The 26,597-nt window shown below is 45.0% G+C and overlaps 1 protein-coding gene and 1 pseudogene across 7 annotated transcripts; one reads left to right on the forward strand and one right to left on the reverse strand.

The window, feature by feature from the left end:
- Positions 1 to 653: 653 nt before the first annotated feature.
- LOC307200989 (serine/threonine-protein phosphatase 6 catalytic subunit-like) lies at positions 654 to 1,815 on the reverse strand (annotated as a pseudogene). The gene is made up of 2 exons (XR_013843901.1): positions 1,246 to 1,815; positions 654 to 1,176 (listed from the first exon to the last, which is right to left on the reverse strand). The product of XR_013843901.1 is annotated as a serine/threonine-protein phosphatase 6 catalytic subunit-like (transcript).
- An 8,465-nt stretch (positions 1,816 to 10,280) lies between these two features.
- On the forward strand, positions 10,281 to 26,528 carry COPZ2 (COPI coat complex subunit zeta 2). 6 transcript variants are annotated; one of them, XR_013832485.1, is made up of 11 exons: positions 10,282 to 10,513; positions 13,389 to 13,457; positions 14,927 to 15,008; positions 16,653 to 16,744; positions 17,235 to 17,290; positions 18,837 to 18,914; positions 19,716 to 19,767; positions 19,899 to 20,026; positions 23,133 to 23,171; positions 24,065 to 24,175; positions 26,464 to 26,528. XR_013832485.1 is itself a non-coding variant. In XM_079950107.1 (10 exons), exons 1-9 carry the CDS (start codon positions 10,388 to 10,390, stop codon positions 23,138 to 23,140), a joined length of 615 nt encoding a protein of 204 aa, XP_079806233.1. In that variant the 5' UTR covers positions 10,282 to 10,387; the 3' UTR covers positions 23,141 to 23,171; positions 26,464 to 26,528. The 6 variants fall into 6 exon arrangements, 2 of the variants coding, with proteins under 2 accessions (XP_079806233.1, XP_079806232.1); XR_013832486.1 differs by having other exon boundaries at positions 19,899 to 19,950; XR_013832484.1 differs by lacking the exon at positions 19,899 to 20,026 and having other exon boundaries at positions 10,281 to 10,513.
- Positions 26,529 to 26,597: the final 69 nt, after the last annotated feature.

Below are 26,597 nucleotides of genomic sequence, written 5' to 3' on the forward strand. Positions count from 1 at the left end.
GCTTAACCTAGAGACTTGAGTTCAGGATATGACTTTATTAAAAAGACAAGGTATCCGAGAAAAATCAGAACCATTATTTCAACGTACAAATCCAAATACCTGTACAAGGTTTTGCATTTTAGTTTAAATCTTAAAAAAATAAAACAGATAATAAAAGCAACGGGTGGTGGGAGATCAGAGGCAGCCATTAAAACCATGTATTTATGCTGAATTAAAACAAAATATAAACCAGGACATTTTTTATACATCTTGGCAATGTGCTCACTAGCAGGGCTTGGAAGTCTCATTATGCACACCAAATACAACTTTGCTGCTGGAATTTTTTAACAGCTTATTCAAAAAAACAACAGCCTCCCCAAAATCAACCCCTTGAATGAAAGAAGATCCAACTAGTTCTGATGTTTTGCTGTTTGGATTTATTTCTTTAAAGGGGAAATGTAGTGTCCCTATTTAAAAAAAGAACTGAACTAAAAATAAACAAATCACAAGTATTACAAAACAGCTAGGTAGGTGTTCAGAGACATTTCATTTCAAAAGCTGGCAAGACAGGTAGGGTAGCGATAAGAGGAGAGACAGAGAAAGAGATTGAAAGATGCATCCCTATTGCCCATATACAACACATTTAGATAATTTAAAAATATAAAAGGCAAGAGGCAGCATTTCAGCAGCAAAGTGCTAAAAAGGTACGTCACAAAAGAAAAGGGTATGGGACAGCAAAGCCACATCTCAGAGGAAATATGGTGTGGTTGTTCTTGGAGGAAGCACACGTTCTGAGTCTGGAACTGCACAGAAGAGCTTTGGTTCCCTTGTATTTGCACCTTCAAATGCCATGATTGAGGCAATATTCCACACTGATAGCAGTAGTTCGGAGCAGACCACACTGTGACCAACTTCTTACCAAACATGCACCAGCTGGTGGGCTCGGCAGATGAGCTTTAAGTTGTTGATATGGACAAACTCATTTGTGACTTTTGCCCCAAACAGCCAGCCTGATCCTCGGGGACTTAAGGCCCAGGTGTCCACATCTTCTGGATCAGACCAAACAAGGTCACAAAAAGCTCCTTTGTGTGGGATCTCTTGGTTGCGCTCAATGGTCTGCATCTGGTCCAGTGTTTTTATGTCTGGAGATAGGCCCCCATGTATACAGAAGATTTGCTCATCTAGTTACACTGTTTCCTGCTTGGCAGGGGGTTGGACTCAATGGCCCTTGTGGTCTCTTCCAACTCTATGATTCTATGATTCTACTGCGAGCATGTCAAAAACTTTTGATGCAATATCTCCAGGCATTAGCATTGCCATATTTGGTTTGGCATTTGTCATAAAACCCATACACTTGAGTTACCTGTCTGCTCTCATGATTCCTACATAAAAGTGTGATGCAATCAGGCCATTTTGCTTTCAGGGCAAGAAGATAGGCAAACGTCTCAAGGCTATAATAGCCTCTGTCTACAAAGTCACCCATAAATATATATAGTTTGTGTCAGGAACCTGACCTCCAGTTCTGAACAATTCACATAAATCATAAAACTGTCCATGTATGTCGCCACAGACTGTAACTGGTGTAGAAACTGGCTGCACATTAGATTCTTCTAGAACAGGGATGTCCAACAGGTCTATCGCGATCTATTAGTCGATCCCTACGAGGTTTTGGTCGATCGCTGGCCCCCTTCCCGCCCCCTTGCCGTGCCCTCCATTGTTGGAGAACGGAAGACGGAGTTTACAAACCGAGGCTGTTTTTATCCCAGTGATCCTTTGGTGAGTTGCTGTTCCTCTTTGACCACAAAACAATGTAAAAATGCCAGGCCACCCCCCTCAAAAAAGAGCTCAACAGCTTTGACCTGAACCCCTAAAAAAGGGGGTAGTTTTTAATTCTGTGAGTAGATCACAGTCTCTTGGAATTTGGCCACCCCTGTTCTAGAAGAAGCGCTTGAGTGTTCCGGTTTGTGAATGTTTTACAGAAGCCGAACGTCCAACATGGCTTCTGTGGCTTCCGATTGAGTGCAGGAAGCTCTTGCAGCCAATCTGAAGCTGCGCCTTGGTTTTCAAACCATTTTGGGAATCAAACAGATTAAATTTGAGAACCAAGGTACCACTGTAGCATAAACAGGACAATTCTGTGAAGATCAGTTAATGCTGGTCAGCTCCACTAAAGGTTTTGAAAACTGGTGCTGATGGTGGTTGACACTCTCTCTCCCCCCCTCTCCCTCTGCCAACTGCCTTGCCCCAAAAGAGCAGCTGGCCCAGGGTCACTCAGTGTACATAAGGACTGAGTGGAGATTTAAACCATGGTCTCCAAGATCCTAGTCCGTTCTGCAAAAAATTGCTGCTGGTGTAGAGGCTCCTCAACACTTGGTTTTGGGACAGGCAGTTTATCAGATGTGGTGATGTTTCAAAAGGTTGCCACACACCCCACTTGTTTGTTCCTCCCAATTTGTTTCTGGAGACGCAAGTGCAGTCACCAGAAAGCCTTGGGAACTCTGAAGTTCCAGAGAAGGCTCTTCTGGAACTTCAATCCAGGTTTCATTTTTCTGTATGTACAAATACTAAAGACATATCAAGAGAAGAGTGAGAGAGACATCCTAAAATAACCACTAAAAGCACATTAAATGATAGCTGGCTTGCAATAAGTCATCTCACGCAGGCACCCCCAATTAATGACCTGGTGGCAGGAGATAGAATGACCAGCTCTTGCCACATTCCATATGCAGCGCTTGCAGAATTCATTTGGAAGCTGTTGCATCACGAGATCTATTTATCAGGGTAATCTGATGCTGGGTTTTAGAAAGGGAGAGAGAGGGAGAGGAAGCCAGTTGCCTGAACAGGTGTGTTGGATAAAACAGTCCCTGCATAAACATGGGTGTGACCTGCTCAATAAAGCTGCTAACTGGATTACAGTGGCACAGAATACACTGCTTAAAAAGAAGAAAGAAACATGAAACTCAGGAGGGGGGTGGATCTTAATGGAGTGCAATAAGTGGCTCCATGCCTGTCCCATATTCGATTTGCTCTATAGGGTTGCCATACATCCAGAATTTCCCGGACATAGCCAGGATTCTGCCCTTGTAAACAACGTCCGGGTGGAAAACATCGGGCATATGGCAACCCATGCTGCAAGTGTATATTCTGGCGAAATCTCTTAAAAATAGCTCATAACTTCTTTCTTTTCTTAGATCAACAACTTTGGCCAAAAATTTAAAAAGCTCAACAACTCCCCCCCCCCCAAAAAAAAAAACCAAACAACTTTTATGTTCAGGTTTTCACTTTTTGAAATACGGCAACCCTACTGCTTTCTCCCATCAGGTAGGTATCTAATGTTGAGCTAAGCAAAAAAAAAAAAAAAAAAACTCTAATAAAATAACAGCTTCATGCTTCAAGGTTCTGCATATCTTCTGCGCCTTCCTTACTCACCATTCCTGCCTCCAGCAGCTTGCCGTAGTCCTTAACCCTCCTCTCCAGCCACTCCTCAAAACACCTGGATCCTCACTCAACTCTAAATCAGGTCATTCATTACAAAACAGAAAGAAAAGTGCCAAAGATCAAACTTAGGTTAAAGCTACACCCTCACATTCAAAGTTCATCTCCCAGATCCCGGATGCAGTCACTGAGCGCTGAGAATCAAGGAAGGGGTTTCTGCACATGCTCAGAAGCAGCGAAATTATTATTGCTTCCAAGGCTGAATTGTAGTTATAATAAATAGATTCAAAATGAGCAGCTGTGTTGTAGTAGCTCCAAGTGTGAGCTGGAATGTTCCTGATTCAAGTGTCACTCAGACACAAACTGATTGACTTTCAGCAAGCAACAGTAATCAGGGCCGTCTTAAGTATATCCAGTGTTGTGGTGCAAAGATCCCTCCGCCCCCCCCCCCCCGGTTTCCCAGAGTTGCCAACCTTTTTATGGCACTGCCAGCAGCTTTGCGGGGCTGGAGGAGGCAGGCAGTGGCTGGAGGACAGCTCCTCCGGCGGAGAAGAGGCGGAGGCTCCGGGCGCAGCCTTGCCTTAGCGAGGCGGTTGAGGTGGTGAGCTGATGCCAAGAGGCGCTGCGCCCAGCCTCTGCCTCTTCCCTGGCGCCCATGCCGCAGTGGCCAGGGCAGGCAGAGGCTCCGGGCGCGGCGCTGCTTTGGCATGGCATGGCAGAGGCGGGCAAGGGCAGCAAGCTGATGCCGGGAAGTGCTGCTTCCAGCCTCCGCCTCTTCCCTGGTGCCCTCCAGAACTTGTCACCCTGGCGCCCCACGCCACTTGCCCCTATTGGGCAAGACGCCCTAGACAGTAATACTGGCCAACCTTACTGGTTTGTTGTAAGCATTACTGAGATAATGTATCAGGGTCTTTTGAACACTTGAAACAGACTATGGAAATGTATGGTGTACAATCCATCAGGAAGTTCTCTTGCACAAGCCCCACTGAAAAGAATAGGAACCACACAAGAACTAAGCTACTTCTCTAGATGAGAAGTTCCAGGTGATGTGTTGGCAGATCTTGTTTTCCTTAGTAAAACAAAAACAAAAACAGCAGGGGATGCTTCAGGTATCCATTAATTGCTTTATATACAAATATTGTATAAGGTAAACGGGCTTAAACAGGCACTCCCACAAGGCGGAAGATTCATCAGAAAGCAACTCTCGCACTCCCATTCCACATATCAGGTCGTGTGTCATGTAAAACCACATACACTATCAGGAGGAGGCATTTCATAACCATTAACACCAACTGATGAAAGAATAACCAACCATTCCGGGTAATTAACGAGCTATGTTCCTAACAAAAGAAAAGTCAGCCAGCAGCTGCAACAGTATTATCACACAAGCCCTGAGCCCTAGACCAGGAAACATCCCCTTGGTTCTACCTGCTATAACTTTTGTTATTGTTTTTATTTATTGCCAGTTTCTAAACCAAATGGTGCCAAGGTCCAGACTGTCTGGAACTGTTTCTGTGCTCAGATTCAAACTGACTCTTAGTTTAAATGACTTTGGGATCAAAACAAAAACGAAAGCTTCCACTCACATTCTCAAGTTTTGTAAAGGTGCACATAGCCATAAGAATAGCCCTTAATACTTGCAAAACCTGGATTTGGAATTTGATCTTCAAGCTTGAAGTGGCCGTTGAGTAGAAGGGGGAGAAGAGCTCCTGAAGAGCTCAAATTGCAGCAGTTGTTAGATCATGAAGAACTGATACCTTGGAAGCTTCTTGGCTCTCTCAAATCAGATTAAAATCAAATACAGTTGTGGGTAACTGAGGAAGCATGTAGGCCATTTAGTTGGGCCCAATGACAAACCTTTAATAATACATATCCCCGCCTGTAGCCTGTATAAGACTTGAGAACAGACTTCTCTGGGAGCCAGTGGGAGACTTTATTCAAATAAATGGCCACAGCACATAGAGAAAGTTAACCCTTCCTCCTCCTCCTCTTATCCACCCTCACCCGCCTAACAGTCTTACACCCGCAATATGGTAATTACGCTTGGAAACAGCTAGGAGCCTTTTTCCTAGCATAATTGCAGTGCGGGGAGGGCATCCGGTAAGTCCAGAACGAAATCTAAAAATAAGCTCCATCCTACAATCCTGGCTGTGGCTTGGCAAGAACCGGATTGATCTGAAATATGTTCTCTACTATGAATAAATATATAGGATGATGAAAGAATTTATTTGTTGGGTCTTCTGTAAACACTAGCAGAGCCATTGCTTTGTTGATTCAAAAGCAGAGTGTTACAAGAGGGCCAAAGAAGGCTTCTGTGGATCAAAAGTTTAAAAAGAGGGCTGGGTTAATATATTTTGGTGCTTGAGATGAAAAATCCAAATGGCATATTCCCCACCTACTATTTAACATGGTCACAATCTATGAGGAATTTCTCCTGCAGAACGCCCACTGAAATGCATAGTGTAGTTCTTGCGTAGTTCCTATTACTTTCATCAGCGCTTGTGCAGGAGAACTTCTTGATGGATTGTGCGTTGTACATCAAATCTTCTCTCTTGTACTCTGCTGCCCCCCTTTTTTTTACATGTTTACTTCATTGCATTTATAGCCTGCCTTTTTTCCAAGGAGCTCAGTGCAACACAGATAATTCTCTTCTCCCACTTACTTTCACAACAACCCTACAAGGTAGACTGGCCCAAGGTCACCCAGTGAATTTCAAGGCTGAGCATTTCCCTCATCCTACCTGCATAGTCCACCAGGAATTTGTCTTAGAGTAGGCCCACTGAAATGAATGTGAACTCTTATGTAGTTCCTGTTTCCTTTCAAAGGAGCTTGTGCAGTAGAACTTCCTAACAGATTGCAGCCCATAGATCTAACCTGTATAACACACTGGTTTTCGCTGATACAGCCTGTTTCCTTGCTTTATGCTACTTCTGGTTTTAAAAACGTGTTAAGAAACACAAGTTAGCCTTAAGGCCAGTCCTATGCTTTTCCAACTTCCATTCATTAATGACAAGTTCTGCCCACATGTAGAGCTTACAACTGGCATGCCCAAAGTCCGTTTCGGGTCCTATTTCCTGGGATAAAATCCTAAAAATAGCTCAACAACTCCAATCCAACAAAAAGCTCAACAACTTTGGGGTAAAATCCTAAAAAGGTCAATAACTTTGGTCGGCCCTTTGGTCAGCCCCCGCACGGCCCTTCACTTCATCAAATCTGGCCCTCTTTGAAAAAAGTTTGGACACCACTGGATTACAACATTTAGGCCACATTCACACCACACCTTTAAAACACTATGATACCACTTTAAACAGTCATCGCTTCCCCCAAAGAATTATGGGAACTGTAGTTGAGGTGAAGAGCTACCTCTCTCCAATTGTAACAGAGCTACAATTTCCAGAGTAGTTGAACCATTAACCTTTCTTCCCAGGGAACTATGGGAATTGTAGCTCTGGGAGGGGAAAGAATAGATAGAAAAACATTGACCACCAGCAAATAAAAATCGAATATCCAACAGATCTATCTATCAATTGTTATAAACCAAACTATCCTATTATTCAAAGGCTCTCTCTGTGCAATGTGACATGACCACGAACAATGCATGCTAACTCCTAGACAACTGGTGCATGAGGTCACTTTCCCTGTTTGACCAGCCAGTGCACACTCATTTGCAGAATGAGAAAGTGTCTGGGAAACTGGTTTGCCCAGTCTTAGCATGAGAATGTGCACCAAAAGACCTGAAAACAGAAACAGGTTAAATCTGGGTGCAAACTAAGAGATTACTGGTAAGTTTTTGCTTAGAGGCATTTGGAAGTTAAAGATGCTGGTATTACTTTAGGTCAGGTGTGCTTTTCTGCTTCCTCTGCCAGGGTAGGGTGTGCCATCCCAGGCAAACTCAGCAACCTCTATCTAGAGGTATTGCTCACCTCCCCTTAAAAGTACATGCTGAAAGTACAGATGAAACCGTTCAACAAGCCCTTAAGGTATTTACACATCTCTGTTTCTTCAGAGCACTTTCCTAAGTGTGGCCTCATTTCTTGATAAGGAAAGAAAGGGAGCACAGAGAGACTTAAGATGTGCTCTGTTTAATCTGTGCCACTTGTTCCAGGACCGGGCCCCAGTTGTAATGAGCACTGTGTTGTAAGATCTTTCATCTTCACATAGAAGATGGAGCAAGCTTGTTTTCTCCTGCTCCAGTGGGTAGGACCTGAACCAATGGATTCAAGTTACAAGAAAGGAGATTCTGACTATACACCAGGAAGAACTTGCCGACAGCAAGAGCTGTTCCACAGTGGAATGGACTCCCTTGGAAAGTGGTGGACTCTCCTTCCTTGGAGGTTTTCAAGCAGTGGCTGGATGGCCACCTGCCATGGATGCTTTAGTTGTGATTCCTGCATTGCAAGGGGTTGGACTAGATGACCCTCAAGATATCCCTTCCAACTCTATAATTCTATGAATCTAAGTGGGGGTGGACTGCATGTTCTCCAGGATCCCTTCCAACTCAGTGGTTCTATGAATCAAAGAGTGAAATCTGGACAGAGAATTATCTGAATAGGCCTGACTAGACCTGGCAAGTACAGGATCTCATTTTTGTTAGGTAAAATAGACACGATATGCTGCCATGGGAACTAAATCGTTGGCTGACTGCTCTCAATAGCTGGCCTTCTGAATGACTAATAAATAACTAAAAGGGCAAGATACCCAGCTGATGTAAACCCAGCCTGATTTGATGTAAACCCAGCCAGATAGGCGGGGTATAAGTAATAAAATTGTTGTTGTTGTTGTTGTTGTTGTTGTTGTTGTTGTTATAGTTAGGTGTGGAAACTGACAGCATTTGAGAGTGCTGACTGGCTCTATGGAGATTTAGTGTGGGAGCAACAGTTTTTTGGACTATCTGTTGGAATGTTTAAACTGAATTTCCATGTATGCTCAATCTGTAAATTTGTAAATAAATACAGATGTTTCAAAATGTGTTATGCCTCTTGCCTTCCAAAAGCATCGCACCCTCAAAATTCTCACTGCTCACAAAACCAGGGTGCACCTAACACTTGGTTTAAACTAAGTCTTAAATTGACGCTGTCTCTTCAACCAAGTAGTATTTTACTAGTCCTACCAATAAAACTGTGTGTAGTTAGATATTCAGGATTGTCAGTAAATCCCAGATCTGTGTTGCTAGGTTCTGTCAAGACTGTACTTAAAACATGGCAACTTCTGCCTTGGGCCCTGTATGTCTCAAGGTTCTGTCTCTGACTCACCGTATTACTCCAAACTCTGCTCTAACTTGCTGGTTCTGTAACCAGGGAGCCACAGTTTCTCAGCCCACAAAGATGGCAACCTTACTGCCATTAGAAATCAAGAGTGGGACACTAGATGCAGCTGTTTAGGTATGCAAGGCCTGTGTGAGTCTGCCATTGTTTTCTCATAACTATTCTTTTGCCAAACTACAATCAAAATTCAGCAAAGAATCCAACTTAATTAACTGCCCCCTCCCCTCATACACTAATTAAAACCTTTCCGCCAGTCTGCTTATCCTTTCAAGACTGGAGATCCTCGACATTTAGAACACTTCTGGTGGGCGTTTAGTATTCCCCTCCACAGAAGCAATTAGTAGTGAAACATCTGGACCCTCTTCAGATGAACTAGGCATCATTAACATGTTATTAAGACGTCCAGACGATGGAGGGGGGTGGTGTGCTCCTTGCTTGACTGGAACTGTTCCAAAGATGCAGGGACTGTAGATGGATTGAGAACACAGCTTTAACCTGATGACCCAAATGCTGGAACTAGAATTACAATCTGGTGTTGTGTGTGCAAAGGTACCAGAACTGGATGCAATAAAGCTGCGTCCACACAATTGGTAAATGCAGATCAACACTTGTTCTCTTTGTGTTTGCAACATGTGCTCCAGCATCTGCGGTGTGAGCATCATAAAATGGTAGAAGGGAAGATATATGCCTGTAAATAAGCAGTGGGAATTTTGCCAGAAAGCCGCAATCAGTTATGGATCATGATTGTGTAGTCAAAGGTTTGGAATACCACACCTCCAAGTTTCACAAGAAAACAACTGCCATATGGCATCCAAATTTGTACACATTTCAGATTTTAAAATCCTTGGCACATTTAAACTTCCAAGCTAACCTGAAAAATAATTGTGCTGGACATAAGTGACGCTTATAAGAGAAGTTATCTCTGCCTTGAACTCAGAGCATGATTTCAAACAAGTCATTTTATCTCAGCCTCCTCCAATGCAGGGGTAACAGACTGACCTACCTTACAAGGGTGTTGTACAGATTACTAAAATATCCCATGCAAAGCTCTTTGAACGTTCTGGAAGCGTTATGTAAACACAAAATGTCCAAAGCCGCCTCCTTTGCATTCAAATCTATTTCCAGGATTTACAACTCGAGTCCTAAGTGGGCTCAAATTTAGCCCTGATAATAAATATCCACTCTACCAAATAAGGGGAGGAGAGTGGTCTGATGATAATAAATCTGCCAGACCTGTACTTATCCAGAGCCAACAGCCCTGCGCAGTTGCTCTTCTCAAAGCGTTTTGCTCAAAAACTTCCAGGAGGATCATGCATTAAGTTTGCACATAAAATCAGGAGAGGGCAGCGCAATACATAATTTTAAAGTATTTTAAGACACTGCGTGGGTTAAAAATGACGGAGAAGCATTTTTACGCTTTCCAAAATTGGTACATCTCTCTTTTCTTTCGAATGAAAGCTGGTTTTCCTATTCTCACGCAATAATTATTTCGCAGAGAAAGCCCTCGTTACAAATTGTCACAACTTTGTTGCCGTCGTCGTCGTCGTCCCCATCATGCGCAGCGCACACATTTCAGGACAGATCTTTATATGTATTATATTTACTGGGAGCGGTCTGGGGAGGGAGGATGCGGCAGCCCACCCAGTGCCTGAGCGGGGCGGAGCAGCCCAGATCGGCCGAAGCTCATCTCTGCCGCGGAGACATCCGAGATGCAAAAGGCAGAGGCCCGGCCACGTCAGCACGACCACTTCGGGGGCGCCGCAAGGGGACGAGGCGGAGAGCGCGCCGCCGGAGTGCCGCTCGGACCCATGGAAATCCCCGCGGGGCTGATGCTGGTACGAGGGCGGGGAAGCAGCGACGAGGGAAAAGGGGCGAAAGGCGGCCCTTGGGCTAGGCAGCCGCCTCAAGCAGAGGATTTTGGCCATCTCGAAAGGGCAGTCGTGCAATTCATTTTGACGCGTTTGCTCTCCAGCATCTGTGGAACTGTCTGCCTCAGGGGCCCCCAGAGGCGCGGTGCACCTTCATTTGAGTGGGGCGGAGGGGGAGACGCCGCTAGAGGTCGGCGCCTGAGGCTGCAGAAATGTCTAGGGCGGGCCCGCGGTAGGGGCGGGGGGAAATCCGCCACCGAAGCAAATGCCTGCGCGATCAGAAACGGCTCTCCAAACTGCGTTGTACAGTTCATTTTCTGAACTTTACGCACCTCGGTTCCCAAGCGCCGTGTGCACGCCCGAGGAGTAGGCGACGCGCGTGTTTGCAAACGTCGTCCTAAGAAGGACGGGCACAAGACAAAGCGTCCTCGGCAGGGGCCTAGCTTTTGCTGAAGTGGTAAACATGTGTCTCAGCTGCACCACGTTGGACTGCAAGGGGGGGGGGGACACACATGACTGAAGGGTTTACCTATGCGAAACAAAACTCCCCTGCGCATAGAAAACTAGAGCTAAGGGAGAAGGCTTGGAACACAGCCTAGCCTATCTTTCTTCCTCATAGGCTCCTTTTCTGTGTGGGTAGGTGAATCTATTTTTCTTGAGGGTATACCCACATTCCATCATACCAGCTTCCACTTGCAGTCGAAACTAGTCTAGTCTGGACACCAGTTTACCCCTACTAGTGTTGAAGTAATGTCCAAAGTGAGCTTTCTCCAAGGGGGAACCCTTTAACCCAAAAGCAGTATCCAGAGTGAATGATTATGCCACAGACAGGGTGTGACAGTTACTTAAGGAAATATTCCAAAATCCATATTAGGGCAATGCCTTTCTTAGACTAAACAAAATATAACAAAGCAGTGTTTAAGCTTTCAAGTTATCCAGGAGTCTTAATCAGGCTAGAATTGTAAACAAAACAGAGGAGAAGAGAATAATTGACCTAAGGGGGAGGCTAATAAATGTATTGCCATAATATGAAATAGGAAATTTTTCTTATAGGCCAAAATGGCTTACATTTATTTTTTGTTTGGCCCTAGGTATGTGTTTCAGGAGGTCTTAGATCAATGATGAGGAAGCTGAGGGTCTGCAGATGTTGGACTACAACTCCCAGCATCTATGACTGTGGGTTGTGCTGCCTGCGGCTAGCGAGAGTCCAACAACATTAGGAGTGCCTCTGGTTCCTCATCCCAGTCTTCAACTATAAAGTCTTAAGTGGACAGCACATCAAGGAGCACCTCAGAAAAGACATTGCGAATCAGGAAACCCTGGGGAAATGGGGGAGAATTCTAGGTTTTGGGGTCAACAAAGCTAGCGAGATACAATTTATTGTGGAAATAAAAATAATAAAAATAAAAAATTGTCTAGTGCACCTTATAGATCAGCTAAGTTTGTTCTGGTATAAGCTTTCATGTGCATGCACACTTCTTCAGATACCGATGGACTTCCATTTCATTTGTTGTGGGACACAGTCCTTCGAGATCTGTTCTGTCCCCAGGAAGAACTTACACAGTGTCATCAACCATACAAAGTTAAAAGAGATGGCACTCAGAATTAGTGGGGTCTCAAAGTATTGTGAAAGGGGAAGGGACAGACCCCAGGGAGAGGGAAGCTGGTTCAGCATTCCACATCCAGAATCCTTACTAAAGGAAGATGGAGAAACTCATACGGGATGGGTTTCAGGCAGAGTGGGACCCAAAGGCATGGAGGGAGGCACCTCAGGGGAGCCTGCCATGTAGAATGTAAGGGACCCAAGAAGTCGCTACCATAAAATAGTAGTAACAAGTGGTCCTTAGTAAACAAGCTATGGAAACAATTTATCTTGAACAAGTTCTGTAGAGGGAACCCAGAGAGACAGGAAGTACCATTTCCTGTTTGGGGAGTGCAGAAAGAGTTGTGAAGCACTTGGTAGGCCATAATATATGGCTGCTGGTGGTGGGCTTTGTTGTTTTTGTGTGGGTGTAGACCTACTTTGCAGGGGACGCGGGTGGCGCTGTGGGTAAAACCTCAGCGCCTAGGACTTGCCGATCGCATGGTCGGCGGTTCGAATCCCTGCGGCGGGGTGAGCTCCCGTCGTTCGGTCCCAGCTCCTGCCCACCTAGCAGTTCGAAAGCACCCTTAAGTGCAAGTAGATAAATAGGTACTGCTTTATAGCGGGAAGGTAAGCGGCGTTTCCGTGTGCTGCGCTGGTGCAGGCTCGCCAGAGCAGCTTCGTCACGCTGGCCACGTGACCCAGAAGTGTCCTCGGACAGCGCTGGTCCCCAGCCTCTTAAGCGAGATGGGCGCGCAACCCCAGAGTCGGTCACGACTGGCCCGTACAAGCAGGGGTACCTTTACCTTTACCTTTTAGACCTACTTTGCAGAAACACCAGCGAGGTCGGAGATGCACGGAAATTAGTTAGCTAGAAATATGAATGAATGAGGTGCAGTGCCAGTCCATAGAGTGAAAAGATTGAGTGCAGTTGGGGAAATCAAAACAATTTTGAACTGTAAGCTTATAGGGGGCAGGGTCCTTTTTTGTATATATTTTTGCGCTAAGTTCCATATATATTAATGGTGACATACAAATATTTATTTTTTATTTTTGTAAAACAACTACCCTGCTCTTCAACCAAAAATGCCCATTGATTTAGATATTTAGATATGTTAGCTACATGGTATATGGTACTTGTATTTGTGGTAGTACAAGCTAAATGGGACATTTTCATAGATCTCACTTAATATTTTCTGGCTTTTTAAAAGTACATTCTTATCCCTTCATCTAAGTAAAATTAATTCATTTTGATCCTAGGAACCGTCCCTTTACACTGTCAAGGCAATTTTCATCTTGGACAGCTTTGGGCAGCGACTTTTGGCCAAGGCAGGTACCTCCACCAATTTTTTTAAAGGCTCAGTTCCACTCTGCTAAGACATCAGGTAGAATTATGAACACCATTTTTCAGGTTGGGAATAGATTATCTCTGCTGGGATGCATTCAGTAGTGGAGGTCAAACACATGAAAGAAGGAATCCTCCTTTGAGAAGGCCAGAGCAGCTTATCTGAGACTTGCAGCCAATCTCACATCCAGAGAGTTGAGACCTGCTTAATTTGAACAGTGCAGCCGCAGTATGTGTCCTCAGACCATTCTTTGGGGTGGGCCTGTTGACTCCATCCCAGAAATTAAGAATTGCTATGCTGAACAGCAACCAACCAAGTTTGGGGGGGGGAGCGGGGAGTGCAAAAGAAGGGCAACATCTGCCTTCTGTTGTTATTTCCTAGCATGAGGTCAGCAAGAGATCCTTATTACCTTGGCTAATTGCCTCAGCTGTACTGGTGCCCCATGTAGCCATCCAATCCTTTTGAAAAGCTACTTTCACTACTTGGGACCAAACACTTTGTGTTCATTGAGTTCCATCAGTTGAGTCTTCGTATCATGGGAATAACTTCCTGTTCTCGTAAATGTGTCCCCATCAATTTCAGCCACTGACTCCACCTTTATGCATTCTGACAGATAATCATTTTTCACTCTCTGTTCATCACTGATGTGAGGGATGAAGGGCCTGTGGACCTCTAGATGTCGCTGAACACAGCTCCTATCATCCCTGACTATTAGCCACACTAAGGGCCACATGTTCCCCATGCCTAATGTACACGTTACTCATTCTTGAGAGAGAAACCATAGAGTGCAGGAGCGAGAGCATGAAAGACTGTTAAAACTGTTGAGAGAGAAAGCAGAGTATGAAGGCTAGAGTGGCAAGAGATCCATGACCAGTCTCTCTCTCTCTCGCTCTCTCTCACCTTCACTCCCTCTCCCTCCAACCCAGAGATAAAGGGAAGATTCCAGAGGTGGGAGCTTCCAAGAAATTTGAGGGCCCACCTCTGATGTAGTCCAACATTTTGTTTCCACCAACAGCCAGCCAAGTGTTTCTGAGCGCTCACAGGTGGGCCAAGAAGTTAATAGCATCCCCTTGTTTATTCCTAGCATTTGGTGCTTGGAGACAGATTGTCTCTGAATATGGAAGTTCCATTTAGCTATTATGCCTGATAGCTATTGCTATATCTATTGCTCAGGAGCACTGTTCTCTAACAGGCTTTTACCAATTTTCACATTGAGGGGATTTTCATTTTCAGTGAACATGAATGTTGTGGGATCTCCAGCTCCCATCAATCCTAGGCAGCACATCCAGTGATCATGGATGTTGGAATTTGTACTCCAGTAACAGCTGGAAGACCACAGGTTCCCAATCCCTGCTCTAAAGTCTGGATAGAGGTGATTCTTATTTGCTAGCCATTCCCTACTCCTATGCTGCCTCATCCTTATTTTGAGCCTCTTGTTCTGGCTGTCCACAGTATTATGATGACACCTTTCCATCTATGAAGGAACAGAAGAGTTTCGAAAGGAATGTCTTCAACAAGACCCACAAGACTGACAGTGAGTATGTGGCCATTAAAGTATAGACAAACAACCAGCAGCTTCTAGTACCACCAAGCACTCAACCATAAATTTCCTTGGCTCTTCTCCTTCCCTTGAGAAACAGAGACCATATCTGCACTGTACATTTAACGCAGTATCATGTCACTTTAAACAGGCACCGCCCCCAAAAGAATTCTGGGAAGTGTAGTTTGTTAAATGGGCTGAGAGTTGTTATAAAGGTAAAGGGACCCCAGACTATTACGTCCAGTCGTGGCCGACTCTGCGGTTGCAGTGCTCATCTTGCTTTATTGGCCGGGTCATGTGGCCAGCATGACTAACCCACTTCTGGCGAACCAGAGCAGTGCACGGAAATGCCATTTACCTTCCCGCTGGAGCGGTACCTATTTATCTACTTGCACTCTGACATGCTTTTGAACTGCTAGGTTAGCAGGAGCAGGGACTGAGCAACGGGAGCTCACCCCGTAGCGGGGATTCGAACCGCCAACCTTCTGATCAGTGGTTTAACCGACAGCACCACCTGCGTCCCTGAGAGTTGTTAGAAGACTCCTATTCCCTTCATGGAGCTACAGTTCCCAAAGTGGTTTAACAATCAGTCTTTCTTATTAGGGAACTCTGGGAACTATAGCTCTGTGAGGGGAATAGGGGACTCTCCGTACCCTTTAAAATATTACAGCTCCCAGGATATGTTGAGAAAAGCCATGACTGTTTAAAGTGGTATGATATTGCTTTAAATGTATAGTGCAGGTGGGACCAGAAATATTTCCGTCAACCAAGAGTGAAAAGAGACACTTGGAGTGACAAAGGGACAGGTGATGGCAATGTGGAGTGGTCCAGCAACTGGCCTAAGTGATGGAGAGAGATCAAGAGGAGGACACATTGCAGAAGGTTTTTTCTGCACCACGGAGGAGGAGGAGGAGTATGGGGTGAATTTGGCCTGCACACCTAAAGCAAATTTAGTTGCTGGTTAGGAGACATATTTACCCCAAGACAAATCCACTCCACTGGTTTGCATTTCACATAGGTACTCCTGTAGAAATGTTAGCCACTTAGAAGATGTTATGCCAAGCACAGATCTTGTATGCTCTGTTAGAAACCTGTGTGTGTTGGACAAGGCGTTTGCCTTATCTGCAGTCGGACATTGGTGGGCCTCCTTTTGGTCCCTAACTCTGCCATGCCACACTGTTCTGGGTGCAGTCAAGAGAAAACCCCTTCAGCTCTGGGACAGCCTGGCACACCCTTTTAAAGGTAAACAAGCTCCATCTCAGTCAGATGGAGCCCATCACAAAAGACCTGGCTGACTCAGATTCCATCCATTTACAACTGCAGCCTGGGTAGAATTAAATTGTTAGAAATCATAAAAAATAAATCAGAAATAAGGTCACCAGTCCACAAGCAAATGAGGCAGGGCCTGATGGAGTTGTAAGGTTCTCAAAGGTGGGATAGCTCAGTTGGTAGAGCATTAGACTCTTAATCTCATGGTTGTGGGTTTGTGCCCCACACTGAGCGAAAGATTCCTGCATTTTAACATTGGGGGTAAGACTAGATGCCCCTCGTGGTCCCTTCCAACAATACAATTCTATGATTCTAAGAGCTTTCCCGCTTCTCTCTCTAAACATCATTTCTCTTTCTTGTTTTCCTCAGGTGAGATTGCTTTTTTGGAAGGTCTGACCATTGTCTATAAAAGCAGCATTGATCTTTTCTTTTATGTAGTGGGAAGTCCCCATGAGAATGAGGTAAATACTTTTTTTTTAGCCAGCAGGTAAATGAGCTAAATAGTGACTTATGTAGCCTTAAGTGATATCCTGTACTTCTTATTTTGTGGTTTCATTGCCTTTCATTTCTGTTCCTCCCCCTCCCCAAATGTTGAACGGAAAACAGTTATAGGTAGAAACCACGAGGAGAAAGGTTCTAATTAAACTTACACATGACTTTACGAATGGACAGGACTCTGAGTAAAGATTGCACAAAGTCATCACATTGCCTAGTAATAGTGCTATGTTACATGTTGTGTAGAATCACCGTTTGCTTCTGTTCTCAGCTAATTTCAGAAAAACAAAGCTACTTCAAAGCTTTGGTGCCCCTATGTGGAAACAACCTATGTCCTGGCTGCTCTGTATGTTTCCTAGTAGATGGTCAGGGAGAAATACAGTACATGTTTAAAAGATCACTTGATTTTGTTTTTGTTGACGTGAGTCTTCCTTTCTTGGCCCCACTTTTTAATAGCTGATGTTGATGTCCGTTCTCACCTGTCTCTTTGAATCTCTCAACCATATGCTGCGGTGAGTATCATCATTAATCCCAGTGGAAATCATTGAGATTCTCACAAAGTGGAGGGGATGAAATAAATAATCGCTCTGACCTGTTGCCCAAAGATAGTATGTGTGCCCATGTGCTTGTAATCCAGATCATAGGTAAAGGTAAAGGGACCCCTGACCATTAGGTCCAGTCATGACCGACTCTGGGGTTGCTGCGTTCATCTCGCTTTATTGGCCGAGGGAGCCAGCTTACAGCTTCCGGGTCATGTGGCCAGCATGACTAAGCAGCTTCTGGCGAACCAGAGCAGCGCACAGAAACGCCGTTTACCTTCCCGACGGAGTGGTACCTATTTATCTACTTGCACTTTGACGTGCTTTCGAACTGCTAGGTTGGCAGGAGCAGGGACTGAGCAACAGGAGCTCACCCCATCGCGGGGATTCAAACCGCTGATCTTCTGATTGGCAAGTCCTAGGCTCTGTGTTTTAACCCACAGCGCCACCAGCGTCCCCAATCCAGATCATAGGTAAAGGTAAAGGTACCCCTGCCCGTACGGGCCAGTCTTGACAGACTCTGGGGTTGTGCGCCCATCTCACTTAAGAGGCCAGGGGCCAGCGCTGTCCGGAGACACTTCCGGGTCACGTGGCCAGCGTGACATCGCTGCTCTGGCGAGCCAGAGCCGCACACGGAAACGCCGTTTACCTTCCCGCTGGTAAGCGGTCCCTATTTATCTACTTGCACCCGGAGGTGCTTTCAAACTGCTAGGTTGGCAGGCGCTGGGACCGAGCAGCGGGAGCGCACCCCGCCGCAGGGATTCGAACCGCCGACCTTTCGATCGGCAAGCCCTAGGCGCTGAGGCTTTAACCCACAGCGCCACCTGCGTCCCAATCCAGATCATAGTTTGGTACAAAACAGAGGATGGGCGTATTGTAGAGAAGTGTAGCTGTAGAGCAAAGAACATAAGATGGCTCAAAGCAAGTGAAGCTGCATGCTACAGGGAATGGCAAAACACTGAGAATTTCTCAGTGGATTGTGTCTATTGCAATAGCAGATTAACAGTATCTCCAAGCCCAAAGTATCTTCTGCTATCCAGAAAAGCTTTTATTCCCCTTGAGTTATAGGGTATTTTAATGGACTGTCTCCTCAAATACCAAGAAACTGGTAGCAAGAATCTGGATCTGTGACTGTTTTCTAGGTGTCCTGTTATCAAATGTGAAGTTAGTGACAATGAAGGAGAGAGCCTTTTCAGTAGTGGCACCCTACCCATGGAATGCTGACCTTAAGAAGGCTTGCGTACCATCCATTTTGCTATCATTTGGGCAGCACTCCTTTTTATTGTCCGAATACAACAAGAAGCTCTGCCCCTTTGCAGAACTCTCACCATCCTGGTTGTTCTCCTTCTGGCACACTCCAGTTTGTCAAGGTCCTCCTTTAAAATATGGCACCCAAAACTGGACACAGTTCCCCAGATGTGGCTTGACCAGCACAGAAATGACTCCTAAACTAGTTTAAATCTAGTAGTGTAGATATGTTCCTGGTGCTCATAGTTGCCTTGTGTTGTCTTGTATCTAGAAAGAATGTGGAGAAGCGAACCCTGATGGAAAACATGGATGGGGTGTTCCTTGTGGTGGATGAGATCGTTGATGGCGGGTGAGATCATGTGGAAGGGGAGAAAAGGGAAATGAATTAATTTGGCAGATCTCAGCAAGTTGGCTTGTGTCACCCTGTTTTAAATCTGGAGTTAAAAGGATCTGCCATAGCTCATCCAACTCACTGAGATTCAAACACTAGCTGAGTACCTAAATCACATTAAGGAATCCAGTTAAAATGTAAACACAAGTAACAAAATGTGAGCTCAATTAATTCATGTTTTACAAACAACCCATTAGATGTGTTTTCTCCTACTTTTTGAACTAGTAAGAGACTTGCAATTAAAGGTAATTTCTCCTTTTCAAAAGGCAGAATTGCAGTTGATGCATTGCTCCCTTGCTCGAGGGAAATGAAATGAAAAAGGTTTCACAAAATACCAGGAGGAAGGGAGGAACTTTGTGGGAGTTACTACTTTTGTTTTTAAAGGCTCTCATAAATGTTCTTATACTTGCATGGTGCAGCTTAGGGAGAGATCAGATATAAAATGAGAACAGGGCTTTAGAAAACAGCAGCACATAAAATAAATGTCGCCAAATGGCACAAGGAATGCCATGGTCCTGTTCATCACTGACAACAGCCAGTAAGCTGCTGCCACAATTGCACAAACTGTTTCTTAAAAGAAATGCAGTGTGTGGCAACAAAACGTTGCATTTGGATCAGTAGTGTAAAGTGCTTTAGAATCGCTTCCCCAAATTCTTCTGGATTCCTCGCAACAGCTGCATAACAACTGCATAGTTCTTGCCAGAGACACAGATCAAAATCTCCCTTCCCAAGATGTTTCATTTCTCTTCTCCATTTTAGTGTGATTTTGGAAAGTGATGCCCAGCAAGTCATCCAGAAGCTGAATTTTAGGGTAAGTGGTCCGGCCCTTCCTTCCTTCCTTCCTTCCTTCCTTCCTTCCTTCCTTCCTTCCTTCTTGTAAATATTCTCTCATCTCTGCACTTTATTCCCTTGCTCATCTCCCTGAACCTCTTTCCACCTCAGACGATCCCGGAACCTGCAGCTTATGGTTTTGTTCTCTTTGATTACATCACGGGTAACTCCGAATACAATGAAATTTTGCCCGAGAGGCTCTACAAATAGCGAACTGTTCTTGCAAACAGGATGCAGGAGTAAGACTTGACTTCCTTCTAAGCACGTCGCTCTAATGCAGCATGGCAGCTGGCTGGGTTAAAATCATCCTGCTTCCTTTATCCCCCATTCCAAATCGTCCGCAGAGATTCTCTCTCTCCTTTCTACCTGTCTGGCTTTTCCCACACCTCTAGACCCTTTTGGGGGCTGTGGCTAAAACTAGCTTGTGTGCATGTAGGAATGGAGGGGGGGGCACAATTTCAAGAAAGCAAAAAAAGCCCAGATACTGTAAAGCCCTAGACATTTTGATCTCATGGTACCATTTAGGCCAGAACCTGTGTGAAGCCAGCACTCGCGCATCTCTGGGCAGCTTGTATCGAGTGGCTGTTGTTATAAACACACACACACACACACACACAATGGTTCTATGAGATTGTATGTTGTTGGCAGAAAGGAGGTGGCTGGGTAAAGAAGCAGGAAGCAAAGGTAGCCAAGGAGATGCAAAAGAGACTGAATCTGCTATAGGGCAGAAACAAAACCTTTGTATTACCAGTGGTTGGTTGCTTCCTTGCCTCCCAGGAATGCAACTTTTTATTATATTTATTTTACAAGAGGATTTCTGAACTGCCAATTCATTAAAAAAAAAAAAAGAGTATACAGTAAAATCATTAAAACATTATAAAATTTCAAAGTAAATTAAGAAACGACCAACACAGCATCAAATTAATTCTCTAAAGAGGCTTGTGGAAAGAGAAATGTCTCCAGCAGGCAGCAGGACAATAGGATTGTGGGTGCCTTCCATTGCAGACATGGCAAACTTTTTGCAATTAAGGGAAGAGAAAATGGTACAGTTTTATTGCATTTTATGTAACTGTCCTGCTGCGAAGGGGTTGTCCTGTCTTTCATCTCATGAGGATGCGGGTGGAGGGATGCTATAATTAAAGCTAAATAAATGATTTTTAATAAGCGGCCAGAGGGGTAGTCTATATTTGTATAGGATGAGTCAGCCACAATACACATGCAGCATGTATGTGCCTGGTATGATGTGGTATGTGTGAGCTTCTAAGCATGCTGTGTCAACAGCAGTATTAAACTATGTTCCCACTTCATCAGAATATGCACAAACTCCCCCCATATTTGGGTTTCCTTTTCAAGTGTGGTTGTTTTTTTTTAAGGAGGACATGAGCTTGCTGCATGGACAACTCTTTGAGTGTAACAATGCTCTCGATGTTAAATATTGCTGCTATTCCTATGGTTTTGCTCCTGTGATGGGAAATAGGATCGTGAGAGGAGATGTAATATCAGTAGCCTGGCTTCCAACCCTTAAGGGCTCTTGCAGAACTATCTCTGCATGTGTTGTACCCATCTCCAGAAGCTATGGGGGTGTTTCTGTTTACGGCCTGCTTCACACAGGAGCCTGGTGGTGAAAAGCTCCTGAGTGACTGTGGCTGGTAACAGACCCAAGAACAGCTAAAGGAATTAGGCACAGGAGGAGCCAAGTCAGAGGAATGGTCCATTTAGTTCAGCATTGTCCACAGTGCGTGGTTGCATATCTCCCATGGTGTCAGACAGAATCTTTACCTAGGGATGCTGGGACAGTGAATAGGGTCTTGCACCGAGTTAAAAGCCACCTCTTCCTACCCTCTCTCAGTGCCACCACTGCCACCACTTGCCTGCTGGCTGAGGCATCGATGGAGGGAGAATAATCAGGCAGGAAGCAATGAGGTCCAATGTACACCGCTTTAGCTGCACATTGAATTTTATTTGCCATGTTACCCTATTGGCCCGAATATAAGCCACACCCGCAAATAAGCCACACCTTTAAAATTTGGTGGCTTGGGGGAGGATTGGGAGCTGTGGACAGGATGGGTGCCCGTGCTCTCGGGCTGCTTCCTTGGCGGGGGGGGGGGGCGAGCCACGCTGCTTTGCCAGCCGCATAAGGTTGCAAATATAAGCCACACTTTAACGTTTCACGATTTGAACTTGGAAAAAAATGTGGCTTATATTCAGGCCAATACAGTATTGTCCATTTGGAAAAGACCTTTTGGGATTCTTCACGGTCTGTCTGCTTGGAATTTTCCCATCTTGAATAATTTGAAGTTGTCTGCAAATTTTGCACTACCTCACGGCTTCCTTCCACCTCCAGATCATTTATGAATGTTAACACCGCTATTCCCAATGCAATGTGAAGATTCCCTCCCATGTGAAAAGTGGCCATTTATTACTTCCACCTTCTCCTTGTTCTTTAATCCACTACTGACCTGTCAAAGGACCTGTCCTATTATCTGGTGACCACTAAGGACCAATCTAGATGAAGAAACCATTCACAGAATTATCAGCTGTGCGAATGGCTTTTAAAAAACAAACTGCAGGCTCATGAGGCCTGATCTAGATCAGGAATCTGGTGTGGGAATTTGGGAGGGGGGCTGCACTTGCTGTTGTTATGGAAGAAAAGCTCCCATTCATGCTCCCTTCCCATTTACTACAAAGAGCAGGCATGGGGCATTTGATCTGGATTGGGACTGCAGAAGGGGGGAAAGGGTTAAAGCCTACCTTAACACCCACACCCACCCCCACCCCCCTGCCAGGAGCCTAATCCAGATTGTGGGGGAGTGGGCTTTTTAAAAAGTCATGCACACCATTGATAATTCTCTGAATTGTGTTGCATCCAGTTTGTCCGTAAATTTAGTTAGGATACAATCCCATGGTCCCTGCAAAGTCATCCTAGGGGCCGTAGGATAGAACAAAACAAATCCCTCTTTCTGCCTGCAAAGAAGGAGATCTGCCCTCACAAGCCTCCCAGTTACAGGTGCAGAAAGGGGGGCAGGTAAAGTGAAAAACACTATACTTTCCCCCCTCAATCCATCACCTACCCACCTTTTGTCCTGGCCAGTGCAAGACCGGATGAGTTTTTCCCCATCTCGGTTTCTGAATTAGTTCTTCAAGAGATCTCCCTGAAAAAAGCTGCCTGGGTTGGCCTGGGTGTATCTCTCCCAACATCTTATTCATAAATTTTGTCATAATGGTCTTTAGCTGCTCAATTTCTTGCTTGTGGTATATTTAAAGGAAATGTCATTGTTTGTGTCTTCAGGATTTTGCTCTTCAGATCCCCTTAAATTTCCTCACCTTTCCCCTGCCTGTTTTTAGGTGGATGACAGCTCTTTATCTGAACACAGTGTCACTCAGGTGAGTCTACTCTGGAGTTTCTCTTACGTGCAGGTACCCTGCTCTCAGCTGGCGGTGTCGTCGTGCGGATTAGTTAGACAAGTGCGACCCGCAACAGAATGTTGTAGTGCAGAGTGCAGCGCTTCAGGATTCCAGCTACTCCCTGCTCCATCCCAACTTCCTCCTTGTTTTCCCTTCCTCCCCCAACAAAAACTTAAGTGTGCTCAGTGTCTAGAAATTGTTCTAAGATCGTTTTGTGGGGGCCCCTCTTTGGTTCCAACCCCCAAGGTTTTTCTGTGTTTCTGAAAATATTTGTGTATCCCCAAGCCTGCCTATACCTATCCTCTCGTGCATGGGCAGTGTATTTTGACTACATAAGGATTTGCACTCAGATAATGAGTTTGTTAGTAGCATGTAAGATGTGTGCCATCTTACATGCTACTAACAGTTATGGATATTGTCTGTGTGGTACACAATATTTTCCCACAGTCATGCATGCCCTCTCCCCCAGCGAAGCATATACTTGCCTTTGCAAACATGCAATTAAAACTCTGCTGGGGAAATTTCTGCTGGGAGAGCTTCAGTACCCAGTCTGCCCGGAAGCAGCTTTTCTTTCTTAAAATTGGCATTGGGACTCTATCTCATGTGTTTGCACAGAGTGCGTGCATGACATCAGCATGTGGCCATAGAGGTGTGTATGTGAGAGAGGGAGGGGGAGAGTGTGTACAGGATACAGAGCACAAAGTGAGAGACTGCGCTGTTTTCTCTTCCCACAAACCGGAAAGCAGCTTCCTGAAACCAGACCCTGTTCAGCCAAACAAGAGGCTGAAGAATGTTGGTAATATTGGCAGCGATCCTGCTCCACCTCCCCTAAGGTTTCTTATCCCCCCATCTCACTAGCTATCTCCTTACAGGCCGTCTTCTCCAAGTTAATCCTGATGGCATAGACCAAGAGGACAGGGGGTGGGTCCCTGGCAGGTCTCCTAACACCGTACTAACTGCCTCTTCTTGTCTGCTGCCTTAGAGTAAGTAGTTGGCAACATAAACCCCTCGAGTCTGCGCTGCTGCTTTCGCCTGTGAAAATATATCCCATTTTAACCCAGTTGCTCCGATCCATAGAACGAGAACCATTGCCTAAAAAACGACCTGCGTAATCAATGCTCGAATATCCCAATGAGTTGACATTCGCAGTTCTGGGGACCAGGAGACAGGTCCTCAAAACTGGGGTGGGAAGGGGGAGATAGAAGAGCGTGGTATAATGTTTGAGCCTACTCACTGTTTGAATGTTACTTTCTCGTGGCTGCTCTTGTCAATTCTAACTGATATGTGGCTATTTCCTTCAGCATTTTTTTACATCTCCCAATTCTCTGTGGCATATTAGGGGTATACTCAATTTTGTCAATTTAATTTTTTCACGGTGAAAGAGTCTTGGTGGGAATTTTCACTTGCTTAACTATTCCATACGCTGCTCATTGCCTGTTGAACTTGCTTGTTTTCCTTGTCTGTAGCTTTTGATACCAGTCAACCAAGGATCGCATAGGTAGTGTGAGGCCATCAGGTTTCATGCAGGAATGGCTGCATGACAGCTTCACAAAGCCAAATCAGAATGAAGGCAGAGAGTTGTGCTTTCACTCTGAATAGGCTCCCTGATAATGCTGTATAGATTATGCTAAGTGATGATACTAAGCAAGAATGAACGGTGATGCTTTCTGCCTTGACTCCGAATGAGAGATCATTTTGGCTGTGTTTTGCAGTCCCTCCTGAAAAATTGTCGAAATGGGAGAATACAATTTGTAGCTCGACAACTTTTTTGTGTGAAATATGCCTCCACCATCTTACAACATACATGTACCCTACAGATCTATATGGGCTTTATCTAGTTTGACAATCGTGGGTTGTAGTTTGATTCGAATGCTAAGAATTCTTCATTAGAGATTTGCAGCTTTCTGCACAGGACTACATCCCCCAAGATTCCTTAGAACGAGGGAATGAATATTAAGACAGTTTAAATCTGTATTAGCCTATAGGGCACACTTGCAGTCAGCTGCACCATTTTGCATAACTAGCTCCGTGGGGCCACATGTTGCCTAGCAACTGCAAGCACACTTCTCATAGGTCTAGCGTCATACCTGGGGAGAAAGTCAAGGAGGGGGTCAGGGGAGAGGGGCTGGCACTAAGCGACACATTACAGTGAGGGACAGGGGACATGCTGGGGCCCAATATCCCCTTTGTCCACAATGGGGAAACTAAAGGGCGTCATACATAAATGCTTGGCATATCTCTATATGCACCAATGTTTGCTTAAACATTGTGATCAGATTACTGTGGACATGATATAGTTCATCTTTTTTAAACAGAGGGAGAACTCAGATAGAGTTGGGAAGTCCTTAGCATCCAGTTGCCCGGGCCACCACAAACTTTTGTGTCTGTCCTAGAGCCTGATTTTGCATTCACTGATCACCCCTTCTTCATCTAAAAGACACACCTGCCCCTTGGTGTTCAGCTAGTTAGGTTGAGACCCTCCCCAAGATTTGATTCCTTTAGAATGTTCATCTGGATTTAGCTCCCAGAGCTGCTTTTTTTTTTTTTAATGGCAGCGGCAGATGTGACACCAGATTAACAAACATCAGCATGCCTCTTGAGTATGTGCAGAGTGCCTTTTCCATGGCTTTGTATAACTGCAATTGGCAGCTGCATATTCAGGACTGGAGGAAGATCTTCCACGTCAAGAGAAATGACACCCAGTAGGAATGGGGAATTGGACTCCAACTCCCACCAGCCCCAGCCAGTGTAGCCAACACAAAGCAAGTTGCAGTCCAACAACACCTGAAGGGCCACATGTTTTCCTGATTTACAGGGTGGTTTGAACCGCAGCATCTGCTGGTTGACTTGCATCTACATTGTGCATCTTGTTGACCGGGATTTTTAGAACACATGTTCCACAATGCATTGCTTTCTGTTTGAGAGATGCTGTGTTTTGGGTGATTTGGGTAGGGGATGTGTTTTGAGGGTGGTAGTGCGGGTGGTCCTGCCTCATAGGGTCACATTTGGTCTGGTGATCTTTTGGCTCCTGTGAATTTATTTCTGGACTTGCTCTTTGTTAACCATCTCCCAAGATAAGCTTGTAAAGATGCAAAGAAATGCAAACAACAGATCCCTTTAGTTTCAACTTCAGAATGGCTAATCATATTGCCCCAATGCAGGGCCTACAGATTCCCCATCCCTTTGGCCTAGCCTGTTTGGAAAACACTGGAGACAGAAGCAATTAATTGTTCTCATTTTCTCTCTCTCTTCCCCCCCAACTTGTTCATAGGTTCTGCAGTCTGCCAAAGAACAAATTAAGTGGTCCTTATTAAAATAAAGTCACCCACAGCAAAAGACACTGCGTTGGAGAGTTTTGTTTTTTACATTTTCTCACATTGCTCTGTTCTTGTGAGCCCTTCCCAT

This window comes from Podarcis cretensis (genome assembly GCF_951804945.1).
Source record: "Podarcis cretensis genome assembly, chromosome: 13".
In the NCBI taxonomy this organism is placed as follows: Eukaryota; Metazoa; Chordata; class Lepidosauria; order Squamata; family Lacertidae; genus Podarcis; species Podarcis cretensis.

Excerpts from the sequence above, each read along its gene's own strand:
- COPZ2 (XM_079950106.1), top strand. The coding sequence starts at position 10,388 with ATGCAAAAGGCAGAGGCCCGGCCACGTCAGCACGACCACTTCGGGGGC. Across the intron at positions 15,009-16,652 it reads CAAGACCCACAAGACTGACA|GTGAGATTGCTTTTTTGGAA; the intron begins GTGAGTATGTGG and ends TGTTTTCCTCAG. Across the intron at positions 17,291-18,836 it reads TCTCTCAACCATATGCTGCG|AAAGAATGTGGAGAAGCGAA; the intron begins GTGAGTATCATC and ends TCTTGTATCTAG.